Source organism: Pseudopodoces humilis, chromosome 6 (assembly GCF_049639895.1).
Source record: "Pseudopodoces humilis isolate 2021_Gansu_Grassland_sample_001 chromosome 6, ASM4963989v1, whole genome shotgun sequence".
NCBI classification, from domain to species: Eukaryota; Metazoa; Chordata; class Aves; order Passeriformes; family Paridae; genus Pseudopodoces; species Pseudopodoces humilis.
This window is the reverse complement of record NC_142205.1, coordinates 31536967-31549363: the sequence shown is the minus strand read 5'-3', so window position 1 is coordinate 31549363 and position 12397 is coordinate 31536967. Positions and strand designations below refer to the sequence as shown.

Genomic DNA, 12397 nt, shown 5'->3' with positions numbered 1-12397 from the left:
AGTGGGCTGCAGGTCTGTCAAGGGTAAATGCAACTCTTGAATACATTAGGAGGGGAGTTTCCACTCAGGATGAGGAAGTTTCACAGTCGCTGTGCAGGTGCTGTGTCCCTTGAGAAGGGTGGATTTGAATGAGGAACTTCTTGCATGAGAAGTGGTTCTGAAAGCACTTTTGTTTGCTTAACTTAGCAAAAGGGAGAATCAGAGGAATGGGGCTCTCTAGTTTGAATTCACTCAAGATAGCAATTGTATGACATGGTGCCTACTAACACCAAAGGACTGGCTCTCCTGGTTTAGAAGGCCTCCTAACATTTCATTTTTCTGTTTTCTAGTTGACTCTTTAATTTGGAAAAACAAATTCACAAGTACCTAAGTTGATAAAAAAATTTGCATTCCTAAGATGCTGAACATTTTCAGTATTTGTATGAGGATACTTGAAAAAAGGCTGTAATGTGTCTACATCTAGTAATTGGAATATAGATGATTCTGCACATAGACCCTTACTTGAAGCAGGAGTACTAAGTCCTCCCATTTTGCGAACGTGCTTTCAGAGGGATAGCTCTCTCCTGACAATTACTGTGCAGATGACCCTACACATGCAAATCCCTGCCCTGGGAACAAATTTGGCATGGAGAATCATAGGCGTGACTCAAATCAGCAATTTTAGCACTGATCTCCCAGTATTGAAAAAGGACAGCCAGGAGGTGTTTGTGAGTCACCTACAAACACAGATCCAATCTAGCTCAGGGTAGACAGCGCAGGGACTGCCCCAGACAATCCCAGTTGTTCTGCACCATGTCTCTCTGACCTGTATCTTGGAGGCCATTCAAGCATCTATTTCTGCAGTAGTCTGGCAGGAGATAGGCACTTCTCCAAATAGCTGTGCTGAGAACCAGGCACATTTGCAGGCATTCAGGCTGGTGCTTTGTATTCTGTCCGAGTGCTGCTGCAGCTTTTTGACAGAGATTTGTGAAATCTGGGCCTCAGACTTGGCTTCCTAGTGGTCCTTGTGCAGCTTTATGAGGAATGTATCATAGGGAATATTATCAATGTACAGCTCTGAATAGCTTAAAAATACGAATGTACATTTCAGCCACATGGCCTTTACAATGGTGATGTAGTTGCTTGTCAAATTATTGATCAATAGCATTGTGTGGTCAGATCTCTACTGGTCAGGCTTCTCAGAAAAGAGGTCATAACTATATGAATTTTAAAGTTTATTCTTATCCTAATTAGTTAAATGTTCTTTTAAAAAAGCTTTAAAGTTATAACTTTGCTCTACAAGACTGGGAGTTGTATTTTATAATTACCTTTGGTTATTTGCATGTGTATAAAGACAAGCATTCTAGAGTGAAATATTTTATGCATTTCCCTTATTTGTCTTTCATAATCAATTTGGGCGTCTCTTCAAAATAAGTAAAAAAAAAATTTGCTACCAATAGGACATAAGGATGAAATTTTTATGTCAATTCTCATATCAAATTAAGAAACAGTTTGCTCACACTGCAGCCATTGTCTCAAAAAAGATGTTTAACTTTGCTTCCCATTTGCACTATATAGTTAATTGCTTCTCCTTCCTCTGGCTGAGGACTGTAGTTGGATTCAGTAGTATTTTTGTAAAGTTGTGAGTCCCTCAGAAATAGTGCAGGGATACCATGAACTCTGCAATGAGAACAGCTCGAGTGAGCAGAGAAATCGCTCTGTAACAGCACCAGCTGTTGCAGGACCCAGCTGCAGAGCTGCTGTGCCTGGCGTGTGGGTGAGCCTCAGCAGAAGCACTGGGAAGGGAGGGTGGAAATAAAGGGAAAACACTCAGGTAAATGCGGATAGGAGACATGGAATATTGATAAGCAATCACAAAGCTACATGGTAAGTACCTTAAAAACCAAAATACAGTCAGCTGTTTGAAGAAGACATGTCAGGGAGACTTTGCTGAGGGACAGCATTGCAAAACTATGTAAAGTGTAATAGTGGTTAGCTGGAGGCCTTATTCAGGACTGGCACAGCATTTTGGGTGAAGGTTAGTTCATTAAGGGAATTGCTCCATATGTAGCTTTCAAATCTCAAGTGAAGTGTGGGACTGATGACTGAGTTTGCAAGCTGGTCATCTGGCAGCTCAAATGTTCCACTGTTTACTTTCAACAGAGATTATCCTATCTGTTTTTCTTCCCCCACAAGGTTTTAGAAGAGAATGGAGAACAAGTGCCCTGTTACTCTGTCATGGTGAGTTTACAAGAAGTTGGTGGAGCTGAAACTAAGAACTGGACTGTTCCCAGGAAGCTCAATGAGTTTCAGAACCTACACCGCAAACTGAGTGAGGTACGAATCCTGGCTATCTTTTCCTGGAGGGAAAAGATACAAACTATCAAAATTTGGCAGAATGATAAAAATTTAATGCTGACAGTTTTGATGTCAGCCTTTTGGCTTTTAGCCCTTTAGAGCTAGATTTCTATCTGCATATTTCTGGTCTCTAACAGATGTTTGTAGAACTGATTTATAATTATTTTTTCCCCTTAAAAATGTTTTCCTGGACTAACCCCATTTCAAAATGGTATATGCTCTGTAGTGTCATAGAACCTGCTGTAAGAATGAGATTTTATGTCTGGCTTCTAGGAAAGTATTAGAAACAATAGCTTTTGGGGAGAGAGAAGTTTGGGACCTTTTTCACAGTGCTTTAACCTTTCTGTCTGATAAGGAATAGATAATGCGCTGTAAAGGGAAAGGGTTTAGATGTGTCAGCCCATAGTGGAAAATGGAACGTCTCTTGAGAGGGGTGTGAAAGGGAGATGAGAGCAAAAAGGAGTCTCTTCATTTCCATTCTGAACCACCTGTCTTCTTCTCTGCATACACCTTAATTGAGCTCTCCTTTCTCCTACACAGTGTTTTCCATCATTAAAGAAAGTTCAGTTGCCTTCTCTCAGCAAGCTGCCCTTCAAATCCATAGACCAGAAATTCATGGAGAAATCCAAGAACCAGCTTAATAACTTTCTGCAGGTAAGAAAATAAAGACAAAACCAACAGATATCTAAACAGAATAGAGAGGCTGGTGCCTCTCTATTGCATAAAGAAAGAGCCTGGAACAAATAGGTCAAATGTAAGTTTTGATACTGTAAATACCAAAGTTGTCCAAAATGGCTGAAATTGAGATGAGCTTGACTGATAGTCAACCATTCCTCTAGTGGTAAGCTAATTTAAACTTTGATTAATTAAGGAATTATGAATAATTAATTGCCACTTTCAGCTAAAACTCTTTACAACAAATTCCTTACAAATGAGAAACTGTTAAAAAACAAGAAAGTTTTAAGATTAAAAGCTTTATTCTTATTAGTTCCAGTACTTCAAAAATATGTTCTTAAAGTATCTTTGTGAGATAGGGACTTGTTTTGCCCACACTACCTCTGAGCTGAGGCTTAAACAGTATTATTGGATGCTTCAACACCATCATATTCCTTAACAAGAAATATTTAATTGATGTGTTGCTATGTTGTAATATGTCACTATATTTATTTCTTAGAAATTACTCTCTGATGAAAGACTCTGCCAGAGTGAAGCACTTTATGCCTTCTTGAGCCCCTCCCCAGAGCACCTCAAAGTTATTGATGTGCAAGGAAAGAAGTCATCATTTTCACTCTCCTCATTTTTAGAACGACTTCCTGGTGATTTGTTTTCTCATCAGGAGGTAAGTGGTAGAAAAGTAATCTTCCCAAATTTAATTACTTATCCTAAGTAAGCAGGGAGAGTCATTAGTATTGGAATGGCAGGCAATATTTCCAAAGGTCATTTGTAATTTACTGTAAGAGAACAAAGAGTCAGAAATAAGAGCAGCCTCTGAACTGAAAAGACATTTATTAAAAAAATAGGTTTCCTGCCTTTTGGTACATGCATATAGGCAAATGTGTAAGCTATCACAAATAAACAAATTGCCATTCATGTGGGAATGTTTATTTTTTATAGCAGAATTTTCCACTTTTTGAGTTCTGGACATGTGTATTTCAGAGGGGTTTTGGCAGGTAAATATAATTCTCACTTGGGAATATTCTCTTGGCAAGAACAGCTGTGTATCCTTAATAATTTCAGGACAACTTCTGAAGGAGAGCTAGTTTTGACAAGAAACTATTGGAAAATAGTACAGTCTTACTGAGGGAATTTGCAAATGCATGCAGGAGCTGATGTGGGCAAACCAGTTGGAGAATGTATTATTATGCCATAAAAGCCCATTGTTTATCAAAATGCAATGAATAATAGATTAGTGACTAAAATAGCTCGTTGACTAAATTGACCATAATTCCATGGCACTCAGATAATGCAACATTCAAGGACCTGTTTCTCTTCCTGCTTTTAGTTATATGTTATACAAAATTCATATGAAACAGTTAATTTCTTACATGCTGTAGCTGTCTGGAGTGGATAGGTCTTATGCAGGATAATTTGAATTTGGGGAGCAGTACTAGGCTTTTTACAGTTCTTGCCTTTTAATAGGGAGAAAGGTGGTCTTGCACCTCAGAAATATATATTTATCTTTAAAAATTATACTGTGTTTGCATCTAGATGCTGAATGCATGTGCCTCATTTCAGAGTAATAAATATAAAGAAAGTTTGAGGAACTAGTTTTATACTTTGATAGAAGTACTGGAGTTCTAAAATCCAAAGTGCTTTCACTAAAATGACTGTTAGGAAGAAGTAGCATAAAAGCATTGAAGTGTGAAGCTATTTGTATTTTGCTGTTTAATTGAAAAACATCCTCAAGACAAAGCCAGGCTGCATAGATATTGTATTATGGGAGTCTGTAGGAGGAAATAGTTAGGAAATACAGGAGAAGGAAAGAGAATTTTTAATACTAGTGTGTGAGTGGAGAAAGAACAAATAAACAAAGCAGAAATTATGCACCTATTACTGAAAAGGAAGTAGAGCAAAAAATGCCCACAGAGTGTGGCAACAGAGGAGTTGGAACATAACTTCTTACTGAGTTTAAATTTAATACTATTTATTACTTGTGGGACTAGGAGCTTAATTTTGGGTAGAGTGTATTATGCCAGGCACTGTGCAAATGCAGACAAAGACCATCCTGCTTCACATTTCTCTTCCCTCTCTTCTCCCTTCTTTCCTTAAGCTTACACATAAGACAACACAATACAGATGGTGGGAACTGTTAGACCCTCTGAATGAGTATGTCAAACCATTGTCCTAAAGTGAAAATAATGAAATAAAATGGAGGGAGATGGATTGTGAGGCAGTCTGGGATTAGCTCTGCTGTTTCCTGGACTCCCATGTCTTTCAGTAAGAGCTTTGGGTCAGCTCAGTCTTGCCCCACTGATACCATCTTGGATACCTTCCTAAAGCACTTAAACTGGAATTAAATTATTTGGTACAAAGTCATAAATGAAGTTAGTTGTGTTAAACCACATGTAAAGCTGGTATAATAGTGTTCTTTTTGTAACTGAGGATTCCCGGTTTAGTTTGTGTTTTGGACTTTGTAGTAGAGAATGCTATCATTCAGCTTTCTCTTTGCCTCTATCTCATCTCACATTTTGCAAATATATGTTGGAGCAATAATATTGCCTCTTGAGTGTTGTTTTCAGGATTAGATACTGCAGCATTTTCTTTATATATACAACTCCTTGGACAGGGTTCACTCTAGAATGTATTTCTTAGCTCTCTGGACCAAAACCAAATCAGAGCAAAAATGCAGTTGATATCATCTAGAAAGAAGGGCTTTTAGGTTTATAAATTTACTCGATAGAAAATGCACTGCAGTGTAAGAATTTACAGTTCTTGTTGCATTTTCTAAATGACAGGAGGTTCACTGAATAGCAGAAAAATAAACCAATATTAGATGATCAAATGATGAGGATGAAAGGAAGAGATGACTGGTATCTCTGAAAACCAGGCTGAAGAAGAAAATTTGCACATCATTCTGACCATTTCTGATCCAGAGACTGGGGCATTGCACCAGCCTCAGTGGAGGTCAGGTCTGCTTCTCTTTAGCTTTGCTTGAAGCATAGGTGGTGGGCAGGGGAAGATCCAGGAAAGCAGAGGGATGTGTTGGCTGCCAGGAGTAATGATAGGTGTCTTAGTCCTGATCCTGAAGCAATCTTCATGACAGTGAGAACCAACCTGCTTCTGCCCTTCACTCTTGAATAAATGGTACTGCCAGAATTGAGGTGGTTCAGCCCAGTAATCTTCTGGGAATCTATCTGAATAACTCTTCTCCCTTTAGTGCCCGGCTATCCTCCAGCTCAGATCACTAAGTGTGATAATATTGTGTTTCTGCCTGGGACTAGTTTTCATTAATGCTGGTTGTCTCTGCAGCGGCCAGTTCCCTTTCCACTGCTGGGTTTGGTTTCCATCTTACTTCAAGGACAACTGGTTTGTATCTGATCCAGCTGAGTGGCTTCAGCTGTGAAGGCAGTCAGTTCTCCTGGAGAGCCAGCTACCTGCTTCTCCCTGTGCAATAACCAGATTTTCCCCTTTTCTTCCCAGCTGTTTGCATAGCAAACAGCTCCAGCTGGCTAGCTCCCCATTCTGAATGGTTTTTTATGGGTGTTGTGTCAGAGGAGGCTTTGCAATCACAAACACTGTTGAGTGCCATCTCCTGCTTACAGCTCTCACCTGTTTCCTAGCAGTACACGACTCCCACATCACCAGCCTTCTTTTATCCAGCTGGTGTTGGTAGGGCAGTAGATTCTGAAAATCTGGGCAGCATTGAGGTGTTTACTGAGGCAAGGCTGCAAGCAGAAGATACAGCTGTGCTGATGATTCCAGCAGTGCAGTCCCTCATCACTTTAGGCCAATGGGAAGTTTTCAAATTCCCCAGTGAGGCTGCTGTTTGCCAGATCCTGCCAGCAGCAGTTTTTGGCTCTAATGCTGTTTTTTGAGAGGACTGGCTATGCTCCTTCCCCAGAGCCTGGCAGTAACTAAATCCATTCTGGAAGAAGGCTGGGGAACTACAGCACATACTCATGTTGTCCTTCTCTTCCTAGGAAGAAACAGAAGAGGACAGTGACCTGTCAGACTATGGAGAGGAGGTGGATGGGAAGAAGGACTCTCTTGCTGAACCGTGTTTCATGCTGATTGGAGAGATTTTTGAACTGCGAGGAAGTAAGATGTAAACCTGCTCAATTGCTAATGGAGTCTCTTGGCTCTGTAGGGCACTTTGTAATTCAGATTTTTTTTGTGTTTCAATAAGTGGAAACATTCTTGCAATCTATACTGCCAGTTTGGAACCAAGCTATTCTTCAGTAGCTCATAACTTTGGAGCTTTCATTCAAAAGTGAAATTACAATATAAAATGGCTATAAAAATATAAGTGGTGGGAGAGACCATTTGCACTTAATATATTTAAATTTTTCATGAAAAAATAAAAAAAAGGGAAAAAAGGACAGTAGTATGCTTTTTGTAAATAGGCTGTTAGATTGTAAGAATTCTTGAGGAAGGAAAGATGGCTTTATTATAGAACATGTCTGACAAAGAAATATAATTTAATTAATATTTTTAATGTTATACAAATTACATTATACACTATTATGTTAATATTTAATACACTTTTAGTATCTTAATTAAATATTTGCATATTTACTACTGACTGCTTTATCCCAATACAGAATAAATACAACCAACACTCAGTACAGGTTTTTCCACTTTCTCTTGCCCCCGTTGGGCGCCAAAAAAACTGTATATGTCTTAGTTTAGGGCAAATTAGGAAGGAAAACTCCAAATGGGGATTTCCCCAGGGAAATGCCCCTCCCCACTAACTGGTCCGGGAAAAGAATAAAAAAATTCCTTAGAGAGAAGTGGAAAAAGCTGTTTATTTAACAGAAATTGAGTAATATTAAATAATAAAACCTCTTGCTGTTCGATGGGATGGCAAGTCTAGGAAGAAAAGTCCTTTTTATGTGGTGTAGCTCGGCTCGCTCAGGTTTTTATCAGTCCCTCCGGCGCTGGAAAGTGCCGAGGCCCAGGCCCCGGTGGGCCACAGGCGTGAGCTCCCGGGGTTTAGCTGGGTGTTCAGTCCAGAGCAGGCTTGCACAGATACAAGAAAATTGGGAAAAAAACAAACAAAGGTCCAGGGAACTCCTCTGCCTCAGCTAGCTAGAACTAACTAAAAGCCAGAGAGAAGCTCTGTCCCACTGTCTGTCCGTGCTGCAGACACCACAGTCCAGGAGCGGGATGTGTGGGAGTGATGTTTTTCCTTAACACAAACTGCGCGCTTCTTCTTCCCCCTCTCTTGCTCTCAAAGCCAGTCTTAAAGGTGCAGAACTTAATATATAACATAAACCAGACGATTGGGGATACCAGTATCATAAAGTCACCTCAGGACACTAAGATTAATGTTTTTGTTTTAAATTAATTATATATGCATTTTAGTTCTGCAATTTCTATAATGAAAATGATGCTAGAATTCTGGTATATTTAAATACTGGATTTCCACCCCCCACCCCCCCTTATGTAACTGAATTATGATAATAAAGAAAACTATTTTTGTTTCTGTTTGAATGTGCAGCCACACATGATGCTCTGTAAAATTATTTACAGGGTAACTACTGCAAAATGTGGCACCTTCCAAAAATGACAGATGTATCTTCCAAATATAGACTTTATTGTGATGGTGAACAGTAGAAAGAAAGATTTACCAGTAATTACTAGGAAGCACTCACTTTTGTTTCCTTTATTTGTAATGGAAAGCTGACTGCTTGGTTTGAGTAAAAATGTTTTCAGAATTTTAATGGTGCTGCTGTATGTACTCTATACTAAGATCTGAAAAGGGTGGGAAGTTTGAGGACATTTGTTTTTTTTTGTAGTAGAAAAAGGGTTTTGAGTAGTTGCATTGCTCGATAAACTTGAAATATTCTTACGTATAAAAATTTACAGTATAACCTAGAATGTATGTTATATGTATGCTTATATAATCTGCAAGACTTAAAAACCATACAGCAAACAGTACAAGGAATGTAATCAAGAAAAACAAAACCTCTGTACAATTAATGGAATCTTAGAAAGGGTTATAACAATGTGTTTACTGTAGGAGTGGGTTGTTTGGGTTTGGTTCAGTGGGAAGTAGGGGGAAGGTTTTGCACGTGGTCATGGGTTCTGTAATGTTATTAAGTTTTTGATCATTATTTTTCATTTTTCATTGTTCTAGTGTTCAAGTGGGTCAGAAAAACATTAATTGCACTAGTACAAGTCACTTTTGGAAGAACTATCAACAAGTAAGTAGCTGTTGCTTTAACTGAACATTTGTCATCATTCTATGAAAACAAGGCCGACAGCAGAACTGTTAAAAAAATAATCTGGACATTCTGTTGGATATGATAATCTGCATTTATTTTCCACAGCTCAATCTACAGCTATGTTATGTTTATTAGTGAAAACACAGATATGTGAAATATCTTTATGTTGCCAGGTGAGGCTTGCCTAAAGCTATGAGAATGCCTGTCTTTAAACACCTCCGTGTGGAAAGCTGTATCCCTGGTCAGAAACAAATTTCAGAAGTGTTCTACCAGCATAACAAGCTGTTTTTCATCCAGTCAGTGACTAAATTTGCACATGCCAGCATGGCTTTTAATGCCTCTTATGTATATTATATAGCAGTAAATTGGACTGGTCTCAGACAGTATCCACTCACTGAATTTTAAATTGATTGGTTCATTTGTTCATACCCTGCTGATAACTGGAAAATGCCTGAAGGAGGACAGAATGGGAGAGAATGTGTGATCATAGCTTGCATGCAAAGTTCCTGTGTAGCTTTTTACATGTAAGTTGATTTTATGTTTATCAATTTTAAGGGGTTTGGCTGTATGACAGCAGTACTGAATTCAGCTTGCTCTCTACCCTAGACTTGTGGTGCTGAAGGCTACAGTGAGTGGTGCAGCTACAGGAGGAGGCTGCTATCTCTATCTGTAATCCCTTCAGTAATGTGCTTTGCTATCTGTGAAGGAACTTACTGTGCTTCTATCAAATCTGTCTATTTTTATCCTAGCAGGCACATCTCCGCAGGCAACTAGTTTGGAGTTTGCTACAATTAGTTACCTGATTTTTGTGACTTTTCCTGGCGGAGCCTTTGTAGTGCCCACCCTTGAAATATAGTTTTGATGTATATTTCAATGTAGTACTTGTAATTTGTAACATATGTTTGTGGATTACATTGAAAAGCAGCCTTCTCTAAGTCAGGTATGTGGAGTGACCTAGATCCTAGAGCACTCAGAGCTGAATATGACCTGCTGTGATGCCAATGAAATCAACTCAGATATATTGGCAAAATTACATGAGAAAGAATCTCTTCCACTACTTTGAGGAGTAAAAAGAAGAAATATGGATGAAACATGGAAGACTAGCTCTGATGGGCTCTCTTTCTACACTTCTTCATAGGCAAATCCGTGACACTGTACACTGGATGTTCAGTGAACCAATGCTTGTTTACTACATTGGTGTGTTTCGAGATGCTTTTTGGCCAAACGGAAAGTTAGCTCCACCACCAAGAGCCAAGAGTGATGAACAAAAGCAGGAGACAAAACAGAGAGCACAGCAAAAACTACTTGAAAACATTCCAGGTGAGATCACTTCGATTCTGCTTAAGCAAAGATTTAATAACTAGTAAGGAAACTGGTTAATCAAATTATTTTCCTGTAGAGTTCTAAATTATGGTTATTTGCATAAATAAGGATGATTTTGGTCTTAGTCTTTGCCTTTCCAGCCTGACTGGTAAAAGGCTTTGATTCAGATATTATTGGTGGATGCAAAATCAAAATTGCTGTATTTCTGTGCATAATATTCGAGGAACCTCAGTCAGTTCTCTCTGTTGGTTCTCTGTGAGCAAGTATGTGGCTCTGCTACTTGGAATTACTTGCCAAATAGGGAGAGTGGCACCACCCCAATTACTTCTTCCTCTTACATTTCAGAGTTGGAGAGAGAGGATTGTCCCATGCTGTCAGTGTTGTGCTGTCTATTTCTGATAAGAGGTCTCAGGGCACTGAGACCTGCAGGCTGGGCAGGAGAAGATCCTAGATGGGAGTGGTTTCCTCAATACTTTCCTTTCCTATCCTTATCTGCCAAGCCTGAGCAGCTGCCTTTTCAGACAGCATGCTTCTGGGGCACTGTTCTGAGATGCTCCATCCTGTCCCACAGACAGAACAGGAAATCTTGTTATGTATTTCTGACTTCCCAGAGATCACATAAACCCAAAGGCACCTAACTGAAAAGAATCAAAATCATTACTTTTTGCACTTGGAAATGCACTTAAACATAGCTTGAATGCTTTTTCTCTGCTCCATCTGAAGAGAATGAGCTATTTTATGGCTTCACTTAGATATGTCATATACCCCATGCATTAGGTACTTTAATCAACTTTTACTGGAAAAAAGGAGTAGGTATGCATGTAAAATACTTGTCATTTGATGTGTAAACAACTCTCCATTTACTGCCTGTGTTACATACTCATGTATTCACCTAAAGAGCCTTCTGTAGTTTTATATGTTTATGGTATTGTTTGATTTGGTTTGTTTGTTTCTGAGCTATGTTAGGACATAGCTGAATGCACCTTAGATGAATGATGGAACACTGAATCACTATTTATTCTCTAATTTAACCCAAAATGTGAATAATTGATTTAGAGTTCTCTTAACTGCCTTCTTATGGGAAGTACCCTCTGTGAAGACTGAGAGGCAATTCTAGTTCTAAATTTGTTTTAAATATTGTAGAAATTGTGTCTTTGTGGCTGAAGGCATATTAAAGTGAATGGTTTAATGACATGTGAGATAAGACTTGACTCAGTGAGGTGAACTACTGAAAAGACATTTGATATCTCATGTTAGAACACTTAAAATTTCTAAGATGTACACACAATTATCTATTGAGTAACTTGTGAATAAGGGTTTCTCTTCAAGCAGTTTTTTTTAAAACACAGTGTTAGGGACTGTGGGTATCTTGTAGCCACAGGGTAATGAAGTGCAGTGCCTTTGTTTCCCCTCCTTTGTTTACTGGTCTTTATGGTTGAACTAGATGATCTTGAAGGTCTCTTCCAACCTTGAAGATTATGATTTTGGGTAGTAGAATGATGATTCTGTGATTCTGGCCAGAGGTTCTGCCTAGCATGAGTGAAACAATATAAACTGAAGTAATGTTTGTTGCAGATACTCTGCAGAATCTTGTTGGACAACAAAATGCCCGTCATGGTGTAGTCAAAGTGTTCAATGCATTGCAAGAGAGGAAGGCTAATAAGCATCTGCTTTATGTGAGTAACCAGAAAAGTAGCTTTTTAACTTCATAATCCAGTTGCTTACCGAGCTCTACTTACTCAGTATTAAAGCCTAGGGGATGTGTTTTTGTAGAGATTTATTTATTATTTTAATAAGTCAGATGCTCTAGGTTTGATCACTTGACTAAGTTTGGATAACAAAAAACTGTT

At 38.8% G+C, this 12397-nt stretch overlaps 1 protein-coding gene across 2 annotated transcripts in view; it reads left to right on the top strand.

Moving 5' to 3' along the window:
- SNX25 (sorting nexin 25) overlaps positions 1-12397 on the top strand; it is an 84863-nt gene that overhangs the window by 69490 nt on the left and 2976 nt on the right. For both annotated transcript variants that reach the window (XM_005517664.3, XM_014263137.2), the window contains 7 exons: positions 2176-2316; positions 2878-2991; positions 3512-3676; positions 6978-7095; positions 9137-9203; positions 10363-10544; positions 12123-12223. In XM_005517664.3, coding sequence (XP_005517721.3) covers positions 2176-2316; positions 2878-2991; positions 3512-3676; positions 6978-7095; positions 9137-9203; positions 10363-10544; positions 12123-12223 — 888 coding nt within the window. The remainder of the gene's footprint in view (positions 1-2175; positions 2317-2877; positions 2992-3511; positions 3677-6977; positions 7096-9136; positions 9204-10362; positions 10545-12122; positions 12224-12397) is intronic.